Source organism: Ceratotherium simum, chromosome 29 (assembly GCF_057802395.1).
Source record: "Ceratotherium simum simum isolate JZ-2026a chromosome 29, ASM5780239v1, whole genome shotgun sequence".
Lineage (NCBI taxonomy): Eukaryota > Metazoa > Chordata > Mammalia > Perissodactyla > Rhinocerotidae > Ceratotherium > Ceratotherium simum.
Window position 1 is genome coordinate 15,965,001 of NC_141928.1, and position 26,084 is coordinate 15,991,084.

Below are 26,084 nucleotides of genomic sequence, written 5' to 3' on the forward strand. Positions count from 1 at the left end.
TCTCTAACTACCCTCTGCGAATAGGGGTATATATCCCTTACCCCATGAAAGTCTCATGGATTTCAGGTTTCCTGACGGCAAGAGCTGTGTCTATCTTGTTTACCTTTGTGTCCTCAGCAACTAGCATAGTTCCTGACACATATTAGGGACCACTAAATATTGATTGGCTGAATGCATATATCTCTTTCCAAACCTAAACAAGAGCCAAATGTCATAGTCTCCCTTTTCTCTAATAGCATAAACCATTTTTCCTCTGTTCTTGTTATCAAATTACCTTCACCAGCAAATAATCTAGTTCTTCAGCTTCAAGGAAAACATAGATGTTTCCAGCCTCTTGTTCGAGAACTGGTGCAGCATGGCACGTATATTTATAAGAGTTCCCTATGACCCTGCACTTTACCCTCAAGAACAGATCTCGTTTACTTTCCTAAATCCTTCTCCCTGACTCTCTCCTGAGAAGTGGTGAAATTATTCATCACCATTTCCATTCACAACCAACATCTCTACTAGCTTTTAAAAATTATTGCCACATCTCTCCCACGTTTTCCCTCTCCCCAAATTCGTAGTTCCTGTTTCCTTCTGCCTATGGCAGAAGGAAATGAGTCAATAAGTTGGTATGTCATTTAAGAAAGAAGGCCAACCCTAGATCTAGGATCTTGTCTCTTTTTTGACTTCACTGGACTCTTCTACAGTAACCTAGAATTTCATTATTTTTTTAATCAACAGCCTTTCTGTAGTCACTTGATAACATAGCTTACCATGATATTAAGGCAGTTGAATGCCCCTCTGCTTCTTCATAAGATGTTGTGAATCCTGAAGATTTATAAGGTATATGGATACAGACATACATGTCAAACACTTAGAACCAGACCTGGCGCTAAGTGAATGCTAGAAAAGTGTTAATGGTTACCAACACCAACATCACCATTATCATCATCATAATCCCTGATGCAAAGTTAGGCATCATAAGTTTTACATTTTGTGACACTATCTTCTTTAGGTCAAAACTGATGACCCAGACCTTCCAGAAGAATATGAGGCCAGCAACAACTATCAAGCAGTGGCCTACTCATCACGCAGCCAAAGTTTCCTTTCCCTTAGCTGGACAGACAGTTACAAGAGTTTGCTTGTGGGAGAACATCTGAGCATAACTATTACCCCTAAAAGTCCATATGTTGACAAGATTACACACTATAATTACTTGGTAAGTTCAATAAGATCTTACTAGTCCCCTACTTGCTACATTTTCTTTACTTATGCAAATAATCCTTTAAATGACTTCTCATCTGACACAAAACAGTACTCAATTGATATTTAGTGAATGAATAGATGAACTCACATAGCATTTTATAGTCTATAAAGCACATTCACAAACATCCTCATAACAGAGCCTCACAACATGTCTTTGAGCTCGGCAGGCAATGAAACAGATTGGAGAGGTTGAGTGACCTGCCATGTTCCTAAGTAGTTGGTGGTATATTTAGGATTTTGTTCAAGATCTTCCGACTCCTAGACTGATATTCCTTCCATGGCATGATGCCAAGGGTTTGATCAGAGCCTTCATTCAGTCCCCAGACTAGTCAGTGATCTCAGCAACGTTTCATGGCCAATCAGAGCATTACCAAGCATTGGACTGCTAGGCCTGGCCCGCATTCCTTAAGAACATGCCTTATTTTCAAAGGGAAGAATTTAAGTCCTGTGCTCAAGAATGGATGCAGTGATTCCAGGCATCGTTCATTGCTGTTTAAAAGACAAACTAGCAAGCACGGCAGCATGATATATTTGAAAAGTCATGGGCTTTGAGTCAGCAAGATCAGGGTTCACTTCCTAGATAAATCCATGTTCAGAAACAAACCTTTGAATGTAAACAGCTCCAAACTATCTTCTTTTCAGTGACTGATAACATCATCTTGTTTACTAGGTCATTTGTTGGAATAAGCAATAACCTTATTGATTCTGAGAGAGGCACCTTTTAAGCTAATGAGACAGTTTACATCTATGAGCTTTGATTTCTATAACTACTGAATGGGATTAATAAAACAACAATATACAATTGGGAGGACTGAATATGTTCTTGTTTATGTGCCTAACACATAGTAGACGCTCAATGGACATCAATTCTCTTCCTCTTTCTCACCTGCCTAACTACTAGCCCAACTAAAAGCCCATTCCAATGCGTATTTGTTACTGTGTATTTTTAGGTTTCATCTAAGGGCAAAATTGTACACTTTGGCACAGAGAAGAAACTCCCAGGTTCATCTTACCAACTTTTAAACCTTTCTGTGACTCAGCACATGGTTCCTACAGCCCGTCTCCTGGTCTATTATGTCGTCACAGGAGATCAGACTGCGGAATTAGTGTCTGACTCGGTCTGTCTAAATATTGAAGAAAAGTGTGGCAACCAGCTCCAGGTGAGCCAAAATACTCTCCCCAGCCCAAATTTCTCCTGAGTGACTGTTTAATCTCACGCTAAGATATTTTCTTTGTCAACTGATTTTAGATCCATCTGTCTCCAAATAAAGAAGTACATTCCCCAGGCGAAGCTGTATCTCTTACTATGGAAACTCAGTCAGAATCATGGGTAGCATTATCGTCAGTGAGCAGTGCTATATATGGCGACCAAGAAAGAAGCAAAAATTCCTTGGAAAGAGTTAAGTAGGGTAAATGTTGTGGTTACTGATGGTTGGCTCGGCTCGGGGCCAAGTGGTCACCATGGTTCTCTAAGGGTTCTGTGGGTTAGTCATGGGAGAAGAATAAAGGACAAAGATGTGACTATACCAATGTCTGTCTTCTCAGCTAGATTTAAGGATAATAATACCAACAGCAAACATTTATTCAACACTTACTGTATGCTGAGTATTATTGTAGGACCTTTAAATCTATTATCTTATTGAATATTTACAACAATCCTATGAGATGCCTATCAATAATAAAGATATTTAAAATGCCTTGAGCACTTACTAGTGGAGTTCCCATGTTATCCATGAGGAAAACTAAGACACAGAGATATTAGGTGACTTAGGGCCTGAGTGGAATCTCAGCGCAGAGTAGAATCAAGTGAACTTGTTTGGTCTGAGTTACCCCTTTTAGTTATCCTTTTAGATATATAAAGGATAGTTATCCAGTTAATTTACTCTCCAATTTATTTTGTATTATATGAACACAATTTACTTGGGAATATCCTCAGTGAAATGCTAAAATGCAGTTTTCTCTGGGAATAAACTAAAATGTAATTAAATCCACATTCAGAAACAAACCTTCAAATGCAACCAGTTCCAAACTATCTTCCTCTCAGTGACTGAAGACATCATCTTGTTTACTAAGCCATTTGTTCACTCAAAGAATTCACTCATTCACTCAAAGGATTTTTTTGTTTTGAGGAAGATTGGCCCTGAGCTAACATCTGTTGCCAATCTTCCCTCTTTTTTCCTTTTTTCTACCCAAAGCCCCAGTAGATAGTTGTATGTCATGGTTGTACATCCTTCTAGTTGCTCTGTGTGGGATGCCACCTCAGCATGGCTTGATGAGCAGTGAGTAGGTCTGCACCCAGGATCCGAACTGGAGAACCCCAGGCTGCCCAAATGGAGCGCACACACTTAACGGTTACACCACCAGGCCAGCCCCCACTCAAAGGATTTTTTATTAGTTAATTCAATGTATGAAGCCTCAAGAAAGGAGAGTGTAAATTGTTTTCTAAGAACTTCCGTATTAAAGTTATATGCTTAAGGCTTAGCTCTTGAGTGAGTTTTGAATAGCATGTGTTTGTAAACTCTTGAGGTGAAAACTAGGGAAACAAAGAAAGGTTTGGAAAACTGGAGAATTAGACTTTAACATTTAATAAGTGAGTGACTTGCAACTAACATTATCCACAAGTCAGGTATTCCCTATAACAGCCACTGAATATTGTTTTCTAGGGGGATGATTTCCATTCTGAACAGGTGCTTCGATCTTTAGATAAAAGCTACCAGGACTGTGGAGCAGGTGGTGGCAGGAATAATGCGGAAGTGTTCTACTTAGCAGGACTCACTCTCCTCACCAATGCAAATGCAGATGACTCCCAACAAGATGGTAATTGTTTTCAACCAACTAAACGTGAATATTTTTCTTACAAAAATATACTGCTTTTCCTGGACCCACACTCATTCTCTCTCCAAATCCTCACTGATCCCACAGCATAATTTTTTTTAAATTAATTTTTAAAAAGTTTTTATTTTATTGTGGTAAGAACAGTTAACATGAGATATACCCTATTAACAAATTCTTAAGTGTACAATGCATTATTTTGACTATAGGTACAATGTTATACTGCAGATCTCTGTAGCTTATTCATCTTGCTTAACTGAAACTTTTATCTTGTCTATTAGTAACTCCCTATTTTCCCCTCCTCCAGCACCTGGAAACCACCATTCCACTCTTTGATTCTATGAATTTGGCTATTTTACATATCTCATATAAATGGAATCATGGAATTTGTCTTTCTGTGACTGGCTTATTTCACTTAGCATAATATCCTCAAGGTTTATCCATGTTACTGCATATTGCAGAATTTCCTTTTCTTTTAAGGCTGAATAGTATTCCACTATATATATAAATATATATATATATACACATGTACACATGTATACATTTACACATATACACACACAATGGAATACCATATATATGTGTATATGTATACACATTTTCTTTATTCTGTATTTATTCTGTATTCTTTATTCGTTCATCTGTAAATGGATATTTAGTTTGTTTCCACATCTTGGTATTGTAAATAGTGCTGCAATGAACACAGGAGTGCTAATATCTTTTTGAGATCCTGATTTCAATTCTTTTTGGATAAATACCCAGAAGTGGAATTGCTGGATCATATGGTCGTTTATTTTTAATTTTTTGAGGAACTTACATACTGTTTTTCATGGCGGCTGGATCATGTTGCATTCTTACCAACAGTGTGCAAAGGTTGAAATTTCTCCACATCCTCGCCAACACTTGTCTTTTGTGTTTTTTTGATAATAGCCATTTTGACAGGTATAAGGTAATATTTCATTGTGGTTTTGATTTGCATTTCCCTGATGATTAATGACATTGAGTATTTTTTCATATACTTGTTGGCCATTTGTATGTCTTCTTTGGAGAAATGTCTATTCAAGTCCTTAACCCACTTTTTAATTGGCTTATTAGTTTTTTTGCTATTGAGTTGTAGGAGTTCCTTAATGTATTCTGGAGCTTAACCTTGTATCGGATATATGGGGTTTGCAAATATTTTCTCCCTTTCGCTCTGTTGATTGCTTCCTTTGCTGTGCTTTTTAGTTTGATTCAATTCCACTTGTTTATTTTTTGTTTTTGTTGCTTGTGCTTTTGATGTCATATCCATGAAATCATCGCCTAAACCAATGCATGATGCTTTCCCCCTGTGTTCTCTTCTAGGAGTTTTAGAGTCTCAAGTCTTACATATAAGTCTTTAATCCATTTTGAGTTGATTTTTTGTATATGGTATAAGAGTTCAGTTTCATTCTTTTGCGTGCAGATACCCTGTTTCCCCAACACCATTTGTTAAAGAGACTATCCTTTCCTCATTGTGTATTCTTAGCACCCTTGTTGAAGATCAATTGACCATAAACTCATGGACTATTTCTGGGCTCTCTATTCTGTTCCATTGGTCTACATGTCTGTCTTTATGTTAGTACCATACTGTTTGACTGCTGTAGCTTTGTAATATAGATTGAAATCAGGAAGTGTGATTCTTCCAGCTTTATTCTTCCTTCTCAAGATTGATTTGACTATTTGTGGTCTTTTGTGGTTCCATATGAATTATAGACTTGCTTTTTCTATTTCTGTAAAAAACACCCTTGGGATTTTGATAGAGACTGCATCAAATCTGGAGATCATTTGGGGCAGAACAAACATTTTAACAATTTTAAGTCTTTCAGTCCATGAACACAGGATGTCTTTCCATTTGTTTTTGTCTTCTTTAATTTCTTTCATCAATGTTTGTAGCTTTCAGCATTCAAGTCTTTCAGCTCCTTAGTTAAGTTTATTCTTAAGTATTTTTTTTGGTACTTTGTAAATGGAATTGTTTTCTTAATTTCCTTTTCAGATAGTTCATGGTTATCATACAGAAATGCAATTGATTTTTGTATGTTGATTTTTCATCCTACAACTTTACTAAATTGGTTCATTAGTTCTAACAGTTTTTTTAATGGAGTTTTTATGTTTTTTCTATATATAACATTATGTTTTCTGCAAACAGGGAAAATTTTACTCCTTCCTTTCTGATTTAGATGCCTTTTATTTCTTTTTCTTGCCTAACTGCTCTGACTGGAACTTCCAGTAGTATGATAAATAGAAGTGGTGAGAGTGGCCATCCTTGTCTTAGAGGAAATGCTTTCAATTTTTCACCATTAAGTATGATGTTAGCTGTGGGCTTTTCATATATGGCCTTTATTATGTTGAGGTTCTCTCCTTCTATTCCTAGTTTGTTGAGAGATTTTATCATGAAAGGGTGTTGAATTTTGTCAAATGCTTTTTCTGCATCTATTGAGATAATTGTGTAGTTTTTTAGCCTTTCTTCTGTTAATGTGGTATATCACATTAATTGATTTTCTTATGTTGAACCATGCTTACATCCAGGAATAAATTCCACTTGGTCATGGTGTATGATCCTTTAATGTGCTGTTGGATTCTATTTGTTAGTATTTTGTTGAGGATTTTTGCACCTATATTCGTCAGGGGTATTGGCCTGTAGTTTTATTTTCTTGTGGTATCTCGGTCTGGCTTTGGTATCAGGGTAATGCTGGCCTCATAAAATGAATTTGGCAGTGTCCCTCCTATTCAATTTTTGGAAGAGTTTGAGAAGGATTGGCATTAATTCTTCTTTAAATGTTTGGTAGAATTCACCATTGAAGCCATCTGGTCCTAGGCTTTTCTTTGATGAGAGGTTTTTCATTACTGACTCAAACTTTGTACTACTCATAGGTCTGTTCAAACTCTATTTTTTTTATGATTTAATCTTGGTAGGTTGTATGTTCCTAGGAATTTATCTATTTAATTTCTTTTAGGTTATCCAGTTTGTTGGCATGTGATTATTCATAGTAGATTCTTATGATCCCTTTTATTTCTGTGGCATCTGTTGTAATGTCTTCTCTTTTGTTTCTGATTTTATTTATTTGAATCTTCTCTCTTTTATTCTTAGTTAGTCTAGCTAAAGGTTTGTCAATTTTGTTTATCTTTTCAAAAACCAACTCTTAGTTTTATTGGTTTTTTTTTTCTATTTCATTTATTTCTGCTCTAATCTTTGTTGTTTCTTTCCTTCAGTTAATTTTGGGCTTAGTTTGTTCTTCTTTTTCTAGTTCCTTGAGGTGTAAAGTTAGGTTGTTTATTTAAGATCTTTCTTCTTCTTTAAATTAGGCATTTATTGCTATGAACTTCTGTCTTAGTACTGCTTTTGCTGCATACCATAAGTTTTGGTATGTTGTATTTTCATTTATCTTGAGATATTTTCTAATTTCCTTTTTGATTTCTTCTTTGACCCAATTGTCCTTCAAGAGTTTGTTATTTAATTTCCACATATTTGTGAATTTTCCAGTTTTCCTTCTGCCATTGATTTCTAGTTTCATTCCATTATGGTCAGAAAAGATAATTGGTATGATTTTAATCTTCTTAAATTTGTTAAGACTTATTTTGTGACCTAATATGTGATCTACCCTGTGTGCCTTTGAGAAGAATGTGTATGCTGCTGCTATTGGGTGGAATTTCTGCATATGGCTGATAGGTCCATTCGGGCTATAGTGTTGTTCAACTCCTCTGTTTCCTTATTGATTTTCTGTCTGGATGTTCTATCCATTACTGAAAGTGTGATATTGAAGTCTCCTACTATTATTGTATTGCTGTATTGTATTGCTGTTTGCTTTATATATTTAGGTGCTCTGATGTTAGGTGCATGTATATTTACAATTGTTATATGTTCCTGGTGAATTGACCATTTTATCATTATACAATGTCTTTCTTTGTCTCTTGTGACAATTTTGACTAACATATATTTTGTCTGATATCAGTATAGGCGCTCCTGTTCTCTTTTGGTTCCATTTGCACGGAATATCTTTTTCCACCCCTTCACTCCTACAACACAATTCTGATAAGCTAGTCAGCACTCTGCATAAAACCCTTCACTAGCTTCCAATTACCTCTACAGGATAGAGTCTATCTTAGGTGGGATTAAACTGCTTCAAGATCTTCTCCTTTCTTGTGTTCCTTCTTTCCTCCTTTAAAGGCCCTGTGTTCAAACCTCACTTGTCTCCTTGTAGCACCTGAGAGAGGCCCTTCTACTATCACCTCTTTGCCTGTAGTGCCTTCCTCCTCCAATTTGCCATAAAAGCTCAAGCTTCACCTTCTCCCTGAACCCCAACTCCCAAGCTGGCCTTGGAGAACTGACCTCTCCTCTTATATTAGTTTGCTAGGGCTGCCATAACAAAGTACCATAGACTGAGTAGCTCAAACAACAGAAATTTATTTTCTCAGTTTTGGAGGCTAGAAGTCCAAGATCAAGGTGTCAGTAGGGTTGTTTTTTCATAAGGCCTGTCTCCTTGGCTTACAGATGGCCACTTTTTCCCCTGCGTCTTCACAGTCTTTCCTCTGTGTGTGTTTGTGTTCTAATGTCTTCTTATAAGGACATCAGTCATATTGGATTAGGACCCACCCAATGACCTAATTTACCTTTAATTACCTCTTTAAAAACCCTATCTCCAAATACAGTCACAATCTGAGGTCCTGGGGTTAGGACTTCAACATATGAATTTGTGTAGGGACACAGTTCAGCCCCTAACTGTTCCCTTGTACTCAGTATGGCATTATAACATCAATGGAATGAACCCCTATCCCATGTCTTTAGATTTTTGAGATATCCCTTGAGTCTAGCAACAGGATTTTACTGACCTTCCTGTTCCCTGTCTGGAAGAGAGGAGGCACTCACTAAATATGTTTTAAAGAGATGAACAAACCACCTTAAAAATGTGTGCACTTTATCTCATCATATTTGAGCTTCTTGAGGTAATACTCTTGCAAAGAGCAAATAATAATACCGCTACCAAGACACATGCTCACTCTACTCATGTACATGCCTGTACGAAGAGTATATATAGATCAGAATTGTTGTGGGAAATAGAACATGATCTTTGATAAAATGTGCTCAGTCCAATTCTGTGAATTGATAATTTAGATAATTTGACAGAAGCATTTATTCTGAGGGATATTCTCCGTTTTTTTTTAACAGATGGATTGTTTAAGAAAATTCTCAGATCAAGAAGAAACTTGAAAGAGGAAATAAAAAACTTGAAAGAGGAAATAGAAAACCTAGGTGCTCCAAAGTTTCACATTGTTTTCAGAAGTTATGGTGGAATAACCCAGGATCTGCTACATTTTCTCATTCTAGCTAACTGATGTAGAGCAAGTGAAAAAGATCTGTGGGCAATTTCAGCTTTTCTTTTCCATAGGGGTAAAGCAAACTGGGTAAATTAACCCACATTTATTTAGCATAGTCTTAATCTAAAGGAAATAGGTCACCAGCATATTCATTCTCTATAGTTATACTAGAGTCAGTTTTTAATTATCTCATAGATTTTACTCTCTGTCAGAGTAGCTAGTACAGCAGTTAAATGTATGGCTTCCATTAAATTCTCAGAAAAGCTAGGTCTGATGAACTTGAGGATGAAATAATAATAGCTAATGCTAATTAAGCACTAACTATGTGCCAGGCATTGTGGAAGCCTCATAATCAGATTTTGTCATTGAACATTCATGCCAATCACACGCAGAAGGTACCTGATGAAAGCATCAAGGCACAGAGAAATTAATCATAATTAACATGCCCAACATCAGGGGGTAGTGAGTAGCACAGGCAGAATTCAAACCCAGGTCAGATTGATAGCAGAGCCCACTGCGCTGGTGACCACTATGTTCTACTGAGTGCTACTTCTTTTCTTTGGTGTATTGATATTCAGGACCTATCCAGATTATTTGGAAGATGGGTCTGAAAGAAGCAATTTTTATATACCACTTAGATTTCAAGTGCACCATCAATAATTTTAGTTATTGGAGGAGTTACAGATACCGTTTCTTAATAATAATGATGATGACATTAGTCAAGTTTTCCCATTTCAGTAAGTACTTGCCAAAATAGCATGTTTAGAAGGCATCACATAGAGAACAATGTTTTTAGAATCAGAGACTGGGCTTGAGTCTTGGCTTACTATTTATAGCTATGTGACCTTAGCCAAGTTACTTAATCTCCTGGAGCCTCAGTCTCTTCCTCTGCAACATGGAGACAATTTCTGCCTTGCGGAGTTAGTAGAATTAAATGAGATCACGCAGGTGAAGCACTTAGCTCAGGAGGAACTCAATAAACAGTAACTTGTAATGCTTTATTCTTTTTAAAGCCCGCTTACCAAAGCCATACTCTGACCTAGGCTAGACAGAAATTACAATCATTTAATGATGGCAAAGTGAGTTTCTGAAAACTGAACTATCTTATCAAGTCCAAATGACTGGGCAAGGTGGGGCTGCCACAGGCGTCAGAGCTTCCATTCTGTGGTCCAGTGGCCTTTCACCTCATAATGCTGCCTCTTGGCTCCAGCCCTGGCTTTGCCCTTTAGCAGCTGTGGCCACTTGGACAAATCTCTTTCCTTCTTTGCATTGCCATTTCCTTATCTCTAAATGCCAGAGAAGGACATGATCAATTCTAAAGTCCCATTCAGTGGTTTTTGAGAAAACAGGAGGACAACCTAAGTGAAAGCTCTTGATCTTTTTTTTTTTTGATGAGGAAGATCAGCCCTGAGCTAACATCTGATGCCAATCCTCCTCTTTTTTCTTTTTTAAATTTTCTTTTTTTATTTTTGTGCAGAAGATTAGCCCCTGAGCTAACATCCGATGCCAATCCTCTTCTTTTTGCTGAGGAAGATCGGCCCTGGGCTAACATCCGTGCCCATCTTCCTCTACTTTATATGGGACGCCGCCACAGCATGGCTTGGCAAGCAGTGTGTCGGTTCGCGCCCGGGATCCGAACTTGAGAACCCGCAAACCTCGGTGCGCTGCAGCAGAGCACTGTGCACTTAACTGCTTGGCCACTGGGCAGGCCCCAGCTCTTTATCTTCTAGACACCCACGCAGGCTTCATACTAGTTGCAGCTTGTCTGTCTTGGCCAAGTGAGTGTCCAGTGGAAAGTGACTATATGAGGGTTTTGAAACCAATCATATCCCATGAAAACATGGTCTAAATAAAAAAGTCTCGGGGATGTTTACCAGAGAAAGGGTAAGACTTAGGTGGTCATGATGACTGTCTTCAAATATTCAAGGAACTTGTAATTATGTGATTTTTTTCCTGCACAAGAGGATTAACTCCATGAGTACCAATAAGGATACAAGTAATAGGAGTTAGATTTCAGTTTAGAAGATGTCAGGAAGAATTTTCTAGCAATTAGAGCTGTCTGAAATGGAGCAGGCTGCCTGGGGAGGAAGGAATTTCCCATTGTGGAGCTGTTCCAGCAAGGCTGGTCGACCACTGGTACTAGACCGGGTGCAGGCAGGGGGCACCAGGGAGGAAGCTGGACCACAGCCTCTAAGTCCAGCCTCAAGATTTTGAATCTCTACTTGGCTAAGAGTAGTTGTATTATCATCTCAGCCTCCAAGTTCAAACACCCCCTGATCCGGAAGTGCTGTTACGATGGAGCCTATCGACAGCAGGAGAGCTGTGAGGAGAGAGCTGCGCGGATTACCATTGGCCGGAATTGTGTCAGAGCTTTCTCTCAGTGTTGCAACCTGGCACAGCAAGTGCGGAGTAATATTTCTCACCACCCTCAACTCTTGGGACATGCAGGTACATGTAAAAAGTCCTACTCCATGTGCAGTGCAGTAGGAGGGTGCCCGGCAGAGTTTGTGCTACTATGGGAAGAAGTACTTCCGAGCTTGGTTTAGTGTAGAAAAGATGAAGTATAAACTCTTGCAATTCGGCTCGAAACAGCAGAGCGAGCAGTGACAGTAATACTAGTTTGGACACCACTAGTCCCAGCTTTACCACTAACTCACTGTGTAGCAGCTACGGGTCATTATTTATCGTCCAAGAGCTAATTTGTAAAACGAAAACATTTGACTAAATGATTCTGATATGCATTTTGTGCGTATGTCACTGGCCACACGTGATACTTAAAATCTTGCATAAAGATAACAGTATAATTTGAAGAATCAAAATATCATTCTTGATTCTGCCACAAAGCATAGCCAACAAGAAATATTAGAAGTAGAAGGAATTCCAATAATCATATGTAGAAAAAGATTTTCCTTTAGTTCAGTTTCAGATGGTTTGCCTGGAAAATAGTGATGAGTACAATTTATTAAAATTTTGTTTAATTTTAATGGCCTACTTTTCAATCTATTTTCTTTGGTTTCATCTGAATTCTACTTAACTGTGTGACTGTGGAGATCACGCAAGTTAAGGCAGAGAATAACCAAGGAAAATATGGCAATTTTAGTTTAAACTTGTACTTTAAAAAGTCAATGACTTTTTAAAAATTATTTTAAAAAGTCTTTCATTTTAAAAATTTTTCCAGTTTTATTGTGATATAATCGACATATAACATTATATAAGTTTAAGGTGTACAACATAATGATTTGAATTGTGTATATATTGTGAAATGATTACCACAATAAGTTTAGATAACATTCATCACCTCTCATAGTTACAAATTTTTTTCCTTCTTAAATAACTTTTTAAAAAAAGGATTTAATAATTTTCTGTTGCCTTTCCATGAATGTGTAAAAGTGTATACAAGTAAGCTCTGAAAAATATTTTAAAATATAAAACATCTTAAATCCTTGATAATAGTGATATTGAGGGGAAATCCTCCTATAACTTATGAATGTATATATTTTCATGATTTAAAAAAATATATGAATAATATAATCTTCAGGCTTAAAAAAAAGCCAAACAATAAAATTTAGAGAAAAATCAATCAAAAATTTAAGAATAAGCATTAAAAAAATCTGTCGGTTTTCTTACACTCCTCTTGCCAGTGTTAACCATTGTGAACAGATTTCTACAAAAATGAGATCACACTACATAAATGGGATATATATACTTCTGCAATGTGCTTTTTTTTAATGTTAGCAGACTATCACAAAGTTATTTCCATGTCAGGACAGAGAAAGCTTCCTCATTCTTTTTAGTGATTATCCAGTGTTTGATAATATTGATATGCCTTTAGTTATTTAACCATTCGTACATCAATGGGTGTATTAGTTTCCTAAGGCTACCATAACAAATTACCACAAACTTGGTGGCTTAAAACAACAGAAATTCATTCTCTCACAGTTCTGGAGGGCAGAAGTCCAGAATCAATGTGTCAGCAGGGCCACTCTCCCTCCAAAGCCTTTAGGGAAGAATACTTCCTTGTCTCTTTGAACTTCTGTTGGCTCCTGGTATTCCTTGGCTTGTAGATGCATCACTCCAGTCTTTGCCTCTGTCTTCACGTGGCCATCTCCCCTGTGGTTCTGTGTCTTCTCTTTTTCTTTCTCTTATAAGGACACCTTATACTTTATATGCAATAAGGACACCTCATAAATATTTAGGGCTCACCCTAATCCAGGATGATCTCATTTCTCAATCCTTAACTTAATTACATCTGCAAAGACCTTATTCTCAAATAAGGTCGCATTCACAAGTAGCAGGAGCTAAGATTTGGACATTTCTTTTTGGAGCCACTATTCAACCACCTATAGTGAGCATTTAAGTTGTTCTCAGATTTTCAGTATTAGAAACAGTCTTGCAAAGAAAAACATTATTTCGCATCTCTCTTTGTGCATATATGTATTTTTTTTCTGTAAGATAGATATTATTGTCATACGTAGGATCGCTGAATCAAAGACTAGGCACATCTACAAATTTACATATATTTAAAAATTGCCCTCTGAAAAGATGGTACCAATTTCCACTCCCACTAACTGTGTTTAAAGCCTATTCCTTAACCCCCTTGCCCAAATGGGATATTATCCATCTATAATTTTTGCCAATCTGATAAGCCAAAAGTGGTCTCTCATTTTATTTAGCAAACTGATTCCATGTAAATTGACAATCATTACATATGTCTACATATGTTTGATGGCCAGTGATATTCCTCCTATGAATTAACCATTTATACCTTTGTCTATTTTTGCTTTGACTGGTTTTTTGCTTATCATTTTATAGGCTTTGTTGTACATCATGGAAACCAATCCTTGTGTGTTACATAAGTTGCAAATATATATATATATAACATACACACACACACACAAACACATAAAATATGATAAATATGTTGCAAGTGTTTTCTCCCAATCCATTGGTCTTTTAACCTTTGTTTATGGCATCAGGAGTATTTAATATTTAGGTGGTCAAATCTGCCTAGAGCTTCTAGGATTGGTGTCTTCATTTGAAAAGCTTTCCTCACCCGGAGGTTACAAAAACATTTCCCTATATGTACTGTTGTTAAGTTGTATCCTCTCTCCTTCTTGATCAGACTTGCCAGAGTTTTTTCTATTGTATTGGTCTTTTCAAAGAAACAACTTTCAGTTTTGTTGATCTGTAATTGTTTTCTATTTTATTGCTTTTTCCCTATATAGTCCCTTAATCTCTTCCTTCTACTTTTTTTGTTTTGTTCTTCTTTTTCTAACTTTTTTTGTGTGTATGAGGAAGATTGGCACTGAACTAACATGTGTTGGCAATCTTCCTCTTTTTGCTTGAGAAAGATCGTCCCTGAGCTAACATCTGTGCCAATTTTGCTCCATTTTGTATGTGGCAAGGTGTCCCAGCACTGTTGGATGAGCGGCGTATAGATCTGCACCTGAGCCAAACCTTGGAAACTTGGGCCCCTGAAGCAGACCGTGTGAACTTAACCACTACGCCACCAGGCCAGTCCCTTTTTCTAACTTTTTAAGTTAATTATATTATTTTCAATATTAAATTGTTGATTAAGACGTCTCTGTATTTCCTGCGGTTTTTTGCTCTATATATTTCAAAGCTATGTTCTAAGTGCATAATGTTTATGACTGTCTCTTCTTTATAGTAGATAGTAATTTTATGCACATAAAATATTCCTCTTTACTTCATTTAAATGTTGAGTTCTATTTTATCAGAAGTTATTATTTAACTGCTAGCTTACTTTGTGTCAGTATTTGGCTGGTATGTGGTTTTCTATCCATATATTTTCAACTTTCCTATATCATTTGGTGGTGGTGTATAACTTTTAAATCCATTTCTAGACAACTTTTTTTGATCCTTACCTGTTTTGATAATGTCTAACTTTTAGGGAGATATTTTAAGCCCATTCAGGTTTGTTGAGTTTGTACTTATTCCCGTTCTCTTATGTTTTCTGTTGAATATGCTTTCTTATTGTTGCTTTGTATCCTTTCTTGCCTTTTGTTGATTTGCTTTGGCACGTCCTCCTTCTTTACCCTTTTATTGAAAATTTACACTAGTTTTCATTATAAAAGTAATACTGTATAGGAGACTGTGAAGTATAAGGTAAAAATCCCTGATCCCACTACCCACCTGCTTTCTAAGATATTGCCATTGTTTACAATTTTTTATATCCTTCTGGAAATTTTCTCTGCCTAATAGAAACATTTATATCTACATCTCTATCTCTATCTATATGTATTTTGTTTAATGCCTATGGAATCTTACCAATCTGCACCTTGCTTTTTACACAATATATTTTGGACACTAAATCAAGGATTTTATTTCTCTATTTTGATATCACAAAAATTAAATATTTGACTGAATTCCTTAAAATTTTTAATTAAAAGTTAACATCGTGCTTTAACATGTAACTCTATTCTATGTTATGTTTACCCTATGTTTTTATATTTCTAATTTAGATTTATCAAACATATATAAGATAAGCAGCAGTGTAAGCAGCATTTTTTTAGAAAACTGGTTATGGAAAGTATATCATGTTCCTAAAAGGTATTTTAAGACTTTGTTTTCCTTTTCCTTAGGAAATTTTAAAATTATTCAAATATGATGAATAAATGGTCTATCACTCTTCCAAGGGTTTCTTTGATAATTAAGGATAGCACTGATGTTTGATCAAGGTTAATCTGATTGATTGTTGGGTTGATTTTTCCCTCATTAGCAGGATTAATTTCAGAACTAATGGTTTTTGCAGAAGAATGCCATTTCACTTACCTTGAACTTTTACTGAGCATGTAGTTGGGGTGACAGCTGGGCTTTGCAATTCTATATAATTATTTCAGTCTTTGCAGACAACTACTTTGTAACAAACCCTCCAACAATGTGTACCGTCCATTTAAGAATGTATTTCCAGTGTTATTTATATAAATAACAAATAAAAAGAGGCAATATTTTTCTCATATGATAAACACACACTGTAAAATACTGATTATCCATAAGGCTTGGGAAAAGATTGACTTTTGTTCAGTTAACACAACTTGCCTGATGTCCAACAGCCTCCTTTTATCTCCTTGACTCCAGCCTTGTCCACTTCTCTTCTCCAATTTATTCTTCAAACACACCAGCTCCCATGATTATATTAAAATCCAAGTCTGATCATATCACTTCCCACCTAAAACCACTTCTCCAGGACCTACCCAGCAAAGTCTATGTGGATCAAGATGCTCTGGTCCAGGGCTGTTGCCAACCAGCTCCAGCTCATCTCCCAGCAGCCCTTGCCACTCTCCCCTGTTGTGCCCTTTCTGTTCCAAAAATACCTGCTCTTTGCAGTCTTTAGACCTTTTCCTGGAAATCCTCTTTCTTAACCCCCACTCCTAACAAACTCCATTTCACCTTTGACAACCCAACTCAGACATTAGGTTCTCCAAAAGTGGCCCCCAAAGAATTAAATACTTCTCTGCATTCACTCTGTAGAGTCACGCCCCACATAATGGCATTTCAGTCAATAACAGATGGCATATACAGTGGTGGTCCCATAAGATTAGTACCATAGTGCCTAGGTGTGTGGTAGGCTATACCATCTAGGTTTGTGTAAGTACACTCTATGATGTTTGCACAACAACAAAATCACCTAATGATGCATTTCTCAGAATGTATTACTGCCGTTCAGCAACACATGACTGTGGGTTGTACATGGCTTCTATTGGAGCATTTATTACCCTCCATCATAATTTGTTTGTTTATGTATGTCTCTCCTCTTCTGGAGTGAATTCCTTGAAGGCAGACCCTTTGTTATTTCTCCCCATACTTAGTCTTAGGACTGTGCCGTGCACATAATAGACAGTTAGGAAATGTCCACCGAAAAGATCAGTTAACTAACGGACTTTGGTATTGTGCGAATTGCTTTTGTTTCGATCATACTCTATTTCTCTTAGTAGGGTTCACTGAATATAATTTAATTTTTATTTTATAATTTATGATATCACAGTCCTTTCAATTTATAAAAGTAGGGGAATAAAAACAAAACGTGGGAATATATACCAGGTTGAACCATGTCTTAGTCCATTAGGCTGCTATAACAGAAGACCACAGACTGGGTGGCTTGTAAACAACAGAAATTGAAATTTCTCACAGTTCTGGAGGCTGGGAAGTCCAAGGTCAAGGCACCAGCAGATTTGGTGTCTGCTGAGAGCCCGCTTTCTGGTTTATAGATGGCCATCTTTCACTGTTACCCCTGAAAGCAGAAGGGATGAGGGAATTCCCTGGGACCTCTTTTATAAGGGCACTAATACCATCCATGTAGGCTCCACCCTAATGACCTAATCATCCCCAAAGACTACACCTCCAAATACCATTGCATTGGGGATTAGGTTTCAACATATGAATTGGGGGGCTGGGGGGGGCGGGGCACAAACATCCAGTCTATGGCAAACCGTATGTATCTGCCTGTATCCAACATGCTTGACCTACACAACTAACAATTTCATATGGTTCAACATAATAGATGTATAGTTAATTGTTCTGAATATGTAAGAGGCCCTTGTTATCCTCTGCTCTTTTCTTAACCTCATCCCCACCTGTGGTCACTGATTTCCATTTGTTTTCTTGTGATTTTGCCTCAAGAGCCCATATGGGATCAGCCCATATGCTGAATAATAGAAATCATGTTAAGTTGGTTCCAAGTTAATTAAGGCTCACTTGTGTTTGAAAACTATGAAATATTTTATTTTCCAGGCGTCAGCTGGAGTTGATGCTACCTGATTTTCTAACTACCTGGGAAATTCAAGGTATCGGCATTTCAAATAAAGGTAAGCAGCTAGTATGATGTACTGAATTAGGGAACAGTTTGTTCACTGTAAAGTGTTTATCATTTTATTGACTAGCATATTTTAGACTCCCATTGTAACCTAGGATAAAAGAGAAATATCTATGTCTATGAACATATTTGTTCATTTAATGTTTTTATAAGCCATTATTTTGTAACAATTTCAAATTCCCACTTTCCTAAAACCTTTCCAATTTGCTGGAAGTTTGAGGTGGCGGATAAAAACAGGACTCATTCCTGAGTTCTCTCCCAAATTATGGATAGCAGTGCAAACCAGTACCATTTGTAAATTATTTTTAAGAATATTTATTTTATTTTTTGCAATTCAATATTTTTACCCATTAAATGGGTTCCATAATAATTAATGACCTCTTTGCTACATTGAAATATAGGAATGGGACAGACTGCTAAAAAACCTGTGCACTAACAACAACAAAAGAACAACAATCCTGATAAAGTTAAGAAGATATTAAATTCTAACAAAAAACATTACAGTAAACACAGTACTTTATCTTAAAAAAAAAAAAAAGTAAAGGTAGCTTGACAGAAGGTGGTATGAGGGAGGGCTGAGGTGGCTGAGTTATGGAGACAACAAAATGTACAGACATCTGGGGAAACTGATGGCCAAATTGAGCCAAGATGAAAATATGTAGGGTGAATGGGGATCATGTCATAGTGCTCTGGTTCTCATTTGTTGGCTGCATTCAGCTGAGTAATGTGCTTTGTGTTCAGCTGCTGTTACCTGGTGGCAAAAAATATTAAAGTGCTAGGAAAAAAGTGTATGTGAATCAGTGGGATACATTGCTCTCGTTCCCTTATTTATCAGTCATTATGAACGAAGTAACGTTCAGGACTACCTCTGTAGCAGAACAAATTGTACCTAAAAAAAAGTTGTGGGTATGTAATTAATATTTTTACTATAATGCTTTAAAGGAAATTACTCTAGGGCTAATGGAAGTTATTCCATGTTCTGTTTTATTTTAAAAGTTCATGAACTGTTGGGGAAATATGAACACTAGCTGGACATTAAGAAATTATTTGTTTTTGAGGGCAGAGCTATGTTTAAAAAAAGGAAGTTATTGTCTTTGAGAGATATATACTGGAATATTTACAGATAAAATAATATGATGCTGGAATTTGCTTCAAAATAATCCAGGGAGTACAGGGAGAGATGGGTATAGAGGAAACAAAACTGGCCATGAGTTGATAATCACTGAAGCTGGCTAATGGGTACATGGGGGTTCATTATACCATTCTCTCTACTTTTTAAAGATTTTATTTATTTATTTTTTCCCTGCAAAGCCCCAGTAGATAGTTGTGTGTCATAGCTGCACATCCTTCTAGTTGCTGTATGTGGGACGCGGCCTCAGCATGGCCAGAGAAGCAGCGCGTCGGTGCGAGCCCGGGATCCGAACCCGGGTCGCCAGCAGTGGAGCGCGCTCACTTAACCACCAAGCCACGGGGCCGGCCCCCATTCTCTCTACTTTTTATATAGGTTTGAATTTTCCTATAACAAGAAGTTTTTTTTTAAGTTTACAAATAATCATGATAATGAGTCTTTATTATGGCCATTATTTGAATGTTCAAGGCAAAGATATGTCCCCCAAGTATTCCCATGGCTCACTCACATCTTTCAGGCCTTCCCTGGCCAGTCTATCTAAAAGAGGGTCCATCCCTTGTCATGCTCTCTCCCCCATTACCCTACCTATCTTCTTTATAGTACGTATCACTTCCTGATATTTTATCACATATTTGTTTATGTCTCCTCAACTAGAGGGAAGATTTTGCCTGCCTTGTTCAGTGCTATATCTGCATTGGCTAACACTGGCTGGCACATGGTAGACTCTCAAAATATTAATTGATTAGAGAAATAAGCATCACTAAGTAGATCTTTCAAGAAGCAGAGAGAAATATAGAAGAAAAAAAAAAGAAACTCCATATCATATATTTCTTTTCCTCAAAGTAAAGAAAAAACTCCAAAGAAGTTTGGAGAAGATGGGAGCCCCCTGGGAACCTCCTAATCCACTCTGTGCACCTGTCACCTCTTGTAGGTCTGTGTGTTGCTGATGTACTGCAGTTGCAGGTGTACAAAGACCATTTCCTGGCCATAAACAACAATGTTCCAAGAGTCGATTAAAAGGGACAGTTGCCAACATCAAAACTGCAGGAACTTAAGTAAGTAGGTAAATCTGTGGCGCTGGAATCAATGGCTGAGAAATCTGATGGTAAAACCACTGCACACGATTCACTTCACTGTAATGCGGCATGAACCGAGCTCTTAGTGTGTGAAAGGCCTCTGAGTCAGGGAGGGCTCGGGTGAGGAGAGGGAGGAAGTGAAAGACTCTTTCAAATTGTATGTAACTAACGTATTACCAGGGAAGCTGGATGGAGGTTTAGGTGACGATGAGGTCATATTTTTGTTGGGAGATGAGAGAAGTCTTTCTTAAGTAAATTCATAGAAACACAAAGCAGACTGGTGGATGCCAGTGGTGGGGATGTGGGGAGGGATTTGGAGTAATTGCTTAATGGGTAAGGGGTTTTGTTTTGGAGTAATGAAAATATTTTGGAATTAGATAAAGGTAGTGGTTGCACAACATTGTTTATATACTAAATACCACTGAATTGTTCCCTTTAAAATGGTTCATTTTAATATAGTGCCTTAAAGGAAATTACTCTAGGGCTAATTTTATGTTATGTGAATTTCACCTTAATACAAAAAAGAAAGAAAAAGCTTCTACTAGCTAATGATGGAGAGAGGCGTGGAAGGCTGCTCCTCTGTAAAAATAGGAAGATTGGCAGATAAAATCGCCACACCCCGCCCCCCGCAACCTGTTCTGGACATTTGAATCTTGGAGAATGGATAAGATTTTCACAAGTAGAAGTAATGACTTGAATATTTTATGATAAAACTGCAAAGATAAGGAAAGAGAAAACCATGGGCAGTTTATTATGACCGGATTCTAGTAGGCCTGGAGGGAAATGTTCTTTTGAACTTCTAAATTGTTTCAGAAGCAGACTAAATGACCTTCCCCAGTCCTACGGTGAGTTGATGGCAGAACTAAAACTAGAACCTTGGTCTTTTGACTTCCAGGGCTGTGTTCTTTTCACTATAAAAAACGATTGGTTCCAGATGCTCCAGACCAGTAAATTAGTCTCAAGTTAATTGTGCTAAGAGTTACAGTGTACTAAAAATGAATATGGAATCCAGGAATCCAGGAATTAAAATCCCAAATCTCAGTCTGGAATGCTCATATAGTCAACACGTTTGTCTTTCAGAGCTCCACCCAGAGCCATTTTCTTGGGGAACCTTCCATGGGCCCCAAGCCCAAGCTCTGATCAAACTGTTACTTTCCTTCCGATTATTTCTGTAAAGTTTATCATTGCACACTCATAAGCACACTAAATTAGTGTCCGTTTCTCCCACTAATAATATCTAACATTAGTGAAGACCTACTCAAGGTCAGATCCCAGCCTAAGCTTTTTCCAAGAATTAGTTTATCTAATTCTCACCACGACTCTGTGAGGTGGGTATTTTGTTTGTTCCCCCTTTACAGATAGAGAAACTGAGGCACAAAGCAGCTAAGTAGTTTGCCCAAGGTCAAACAGCAAGTAGCAGAGCCAGGACCCAGCCCAGCAGTCTGATTCCCAAGCCCACACACTGAGGCTCCCCAAGAGCAGCGACTGTCCCTGTGTTTGCTTCCTCAGCACTCGGCACAGTGCCTGCCGAGAGTGGGCACACATGAAGTATCGGTCAAATAAATGCATCATCTGGATTCTGGCGTAGGAATCACTCATATTTGGCTGTGTGGCCCTGAGCGAGTCACTTGACCTCTCTGAATTCACCATTTACCCTAACTATCCTGTTTAGAGTTGTACAAAGCCAAATAAGATCATGGATCTGAAAGCAAGTTGAACAAGAATGAATTTTTAAATAAATATAAATGTAGAGGATGAGAGTAGGTGTGCTTCATAAATTACATTCTTCTAAATAATTATCTGAGAGAATCATAGATTTAAATTTAATCTTAGTCAGAAAAGCATTTTAAGAGAGGTTAAGATAGAAGTGCTTTTTTTTTACTTTTTTTAATTGATGTCATAATAGTTTATAACATTGTGAGATTCCAGTTGTACATTATTATTTGTCAGTCATCATATAAATGCGCCCCTTCACCCCTTGTGCCCACCCTCAGCCCCCTTCCCCCTTGTAGCCACCAAACTGTTCTCTCTGTCCGTGTGTTAGTTTATATTCCACATATGAGAGAGGTCATACAGTGTTTGTCTTTCTCTGTCTGGCTTATTTCACTTAACATAATACCCTCCAGCTCCATCCATGTTGTTGCAAATGGGACGATTTTGTCTTTTATTTATGGCTGAGTAGTATTCCATTGTATATATGTACCACATCTTCTTTATCCAATCATCTGTTGATAGACACTTGGGTTGCCTCCACGCCTTGGCTATAGTGAATACTGCTGCAATGAACATAGGGGTGCATAAGCCTCTTTGGATTGTTGATTTCAAGTTCTTTGGGTAAATACCCAGAAGTAGGATAGCTGGATCATAAGGTATTTCTATTTTTAATTTTTTGAGTTATCTCCATACTGTTTTCCATAGAGGATGCAGCAGTTTGCATTCCCACCAGCTGTGTATGAGTGTTCCCTTTTCTCCACATCCTCCCCAACATTTGTTATTTTTGGTTTTGGTGATTATAGCCATTCTCATGGATGTAAGGTGATATCTTGGTGTAGTTTTGATTTGCATTTTCCTCATGATTAGTGACGTTGAACATCTTTTCATATGCCTATTGACCATCTGTATATCTTCCTTGGAAAAATGTCTGTTCATATCCTCTGCCCATTTTTTGATCGGGTTATTTGTTTTTTTGTTGTTCAGATGTGTGAGTTCTTTATATATTGTGGAGATTAACCCCTAGTTGGATATATGGTTTGCAAATATTTTCTCCCAGCTGGTGGGTTGTCTTTTCATTTTGATCCTGGTTTCCTTTGCCTTGCAGAGGCTCTTTAGTCTGATGAAGTCTGACTTGTTTATTTTTTCTTTTGTTTCCCTTGTCCAAGTAGACATGGAATTCGAGAAGATCCCTTTATGACCAACGACTAATAGTGTACTGCCTACATTTTCTTCCAGGAGTTTTATAGTTTCAGGTCTCACCTTCAGGTCTTTGATCCATTTTGAGTTAATTTTTGTGTATGGCGAATAGAAGTGCTTTTTTCATGGCATTATTTGTCTCAATGAGGCATGTTATTTGGTAACCATTCTTGCTGGCTTGAGTCACTTGCCAATGATGGTAGCTAGTTGCCTTTCAGACAGAGGCTCCACATAAATCTTAAATTCTTCCTTGACTCTTTTGGAATACGCTCAATTTTATTTCCTTTAGGTTTCAGCTTTTACAAGATTTGTATATATTATTTATGCTTTCAATTGAGGCCTCAAGTAGAATAAAAGCACACTTAACATTATTTGGGAATTGATTTCCATTTTAAAAACAATAATGGGGTCACTCAATTTTGATTGGCGGTCCTGATTATAAACCCATGAAATAAATAGTTACTTAAAAAAAGAAAGAGGTTATGAAACAGCCGAATCAAAAACAGTGAATTACTCTTATTTATGGTCCCACGTGCCTCTGTTAGAGGTGAGGGCCCTGGAGCAAGCCCTGCAGTACAGAGATCCAAACCTAGGCATCAACCCCAAATTCTGGCGTCACAACCAAACCTTCAGGTTTTTACTCGGCTCCTGGACTCCTTTGAAATACTGTAGCAACTTGAAGTTATGGATTCCCAGTCATTATATGTTAAAAGCTAGTAAAAAGAGGGAGTCATTCAGAGAGAAGTTCATTGACAGCGTTCATTCAGCCCACATTTATTATCACTGACTCAGGTGCCAAGCACTGAGATGGGGATAAGAAGTGACTGCTGAAGCAAACAAGCTACAGAAAAATTCCCAAACACAGACGTGACGCCTAACATTGCTATAAATATGTAAATTTCCTTTTTGCTACAACTGAGGATCATTTTGTAATAGCAAGGTCTGCTTGAGCAAACTTGGCCTGACACTCTGATTTCTACCGACTGACCTTGGGTATTTGCCCTAGCATTGAGTATCTTCTTGGTGGCCTGCTCCTTCCTGGCCACTGATGGCCAGAGAAAGAGTCCCCTTGGTTGAGAACATGCTGGCAGAAAAATTTACTTTCTTTCCCCTAAGATCAACGTCTCAAAATGAAATTTTTAAATATATTTCTTTATGAATTCTGCCTTCTATTGAAATAGAATCCTCTGTATTGCCAAAAATAATAATCTTTGGTAGTTCTGCTAGAATTCAACATCATGTTTCTAATCATTCGATACTCAATATTCATGAATATCAAATGCAAAAGATGAAAACACTTTGTGTCAGAGACTGCTAACCCAGCATTCTTTCTTTCTTTCCCCCTTATTATCAAAACCTGAATTTTAGCTGGACGCATTGCTGCCCAGCTTCCCTTGAAGTTGGGTACAGCCAAGTCCCAAGTCTCCTGAGGAAGTGTAAATTGTATGGGACTTCAAGGGAGGCTTCTCAAAGAGAGTTGATTCAACAGGGGGAGGTCCCTTTTTTGCCCTCTTTTTTACAGCCCTCAACTCAGAAACAATGTTTGGAGCTCCAGCAGCCACCTTGAACCAGGAGGTAACACTGAAGATGGAAGCTAGATGCTAGCATGGTGGAACAGAAAGATAATGGCCCCTGCCTCTGATGACATGTGGAGCTGCTATTTCAGCCTTGGACTTCTTTTATGTAAGAAAGAAATAAACATTTGTCTCATGTAAGCAACAGTTATTTTGGTTGTCTGTTATATTTAACAGAACCTAATTCTAATTAATATAAACTCATTTTTTTTTCCCCTGGCCCTGCCCAGTTCCTCCATCATAATGCTCATCACAGTTTGGTTTAACTGATTGTTTGATGATCTGTCTTCAATGCTAGACCCCAAGCTCCTTGAGCATCCTGACTAGTTCCCCATTGCTGCCCCAGCCCCTAGCTCAGTGTGTGGCACATTTTAGGCGTTCAATAAACATTCGTTGAATGAGTGACTGCAGGAGCACCTAAATCTCAATTCTCTCTCCTCTATTTCCCTTCCCTCTCCTTTATATATCATCCCAGCTGTCAAACTTCATCTGATTAAGCCATCTTTCATCTCTCTCCATCCCTAACGACAACCCAACCATTTGTCTACCTCATCCCAACACCGCACCCCCCACCATTCCCATCCCTCTCGACTACATCCCTCATTCCCCAGCCGGGGATGTCCAGGATGCACTCCACCAATTTCACAAGGATCAAGGACCTGACTCCTAAAAGGGAGGCCAGGATGTGAACTCTGACCTCTCCAAGAATACTTGAGGTAGGGCCCATGTGGTGCCTGGGGTTGGGGTTCCAAGGGCCCTGAGGGGGTCCTGAGAGGCAATTCTGCACCTAAGCCGTGGCCTTACAGCTCTTGGGTACCCCTTAGCCATGGCCTGAGCTGGGGCTTGGTGCAAGGGGCCCCCTCTCACACCACAGAATTTGCCCTCCAGCTCGCCCGAATCCCTGTGGTTTCAGCTCCAGGGTCCATCGCAGGACCTGGCACAGTAGCTGCTCAGATGAGGAAACCTGCCCAGGCAAGTGAAGGGCCTGCCAGAAGTGTCCACATTGAGCTGCTCTGCTTCCTCCCCTGAGAGAGGAGGAGAAAAAAATCCTTAAGAGCCTCCACTCTCACCCTAGCCAGATCGCATCCTTCATCCTCCATGATTTAATTTTCCTAAGGGAAAAATGCAGAGCTCTCCGAAGTGATTCT

General features: G+C 38.0%; 1 protein-coding gene across 1 annotated transcript in view; it reads left to right on the forward strand.

Moving 5' to 3' along the window:
• LOC101389266 (complement C5-like) overlaps positions 1-25,076 on the forward strand; it is a 39,660-nt gene extending 14,584 nt beyond the window's left edge. Inside the window, exons 12-22 of the mRNA XM_087419381.1 lie at positions 1,001-1,204; positions 2,202-2,411; positions 2,501-2,650; positions 3,915-4,092; positions 9,266-9,349; positions 11,668-11,862; positions 14,820-14,927; positions 15,897-15,984; positions 18,166-18,239; positions 20,308-20,431; positions 24,885-25,076. Coding sequence (XP_087275507.1) covers positions 1,001-1,204; positions 2,202-2,411; positions 2,501-2,650; positions 3,915-4,092; positions 9,266-9,349; positions 11,668-11,862; positions 14,820-14,927; positions 15,897-15,984; positions 18,166-18,239; positions 20,308-20,393 — 1,377 coding nt within the window. The 3' untranslated portion in view covers positions 20,394-20,431; positions 24,885-25,076. The remainder of the gene's footprint in view (positions 1-1,000; positions 1,205-2,201; positions 2,412-2,500; positions 2,651-3,914; positions 4,093-9,265; positions 9,350-11,667; positions 11,863-14,819; positions 14,928-15,896; positions 15,985-18,165; positions 18,240-20,307; positions 20,432-24,884) is intronic.
• The last annotated feature ends 1,008 nt before the right edge of the window (positions 25,077-26,084 follow it).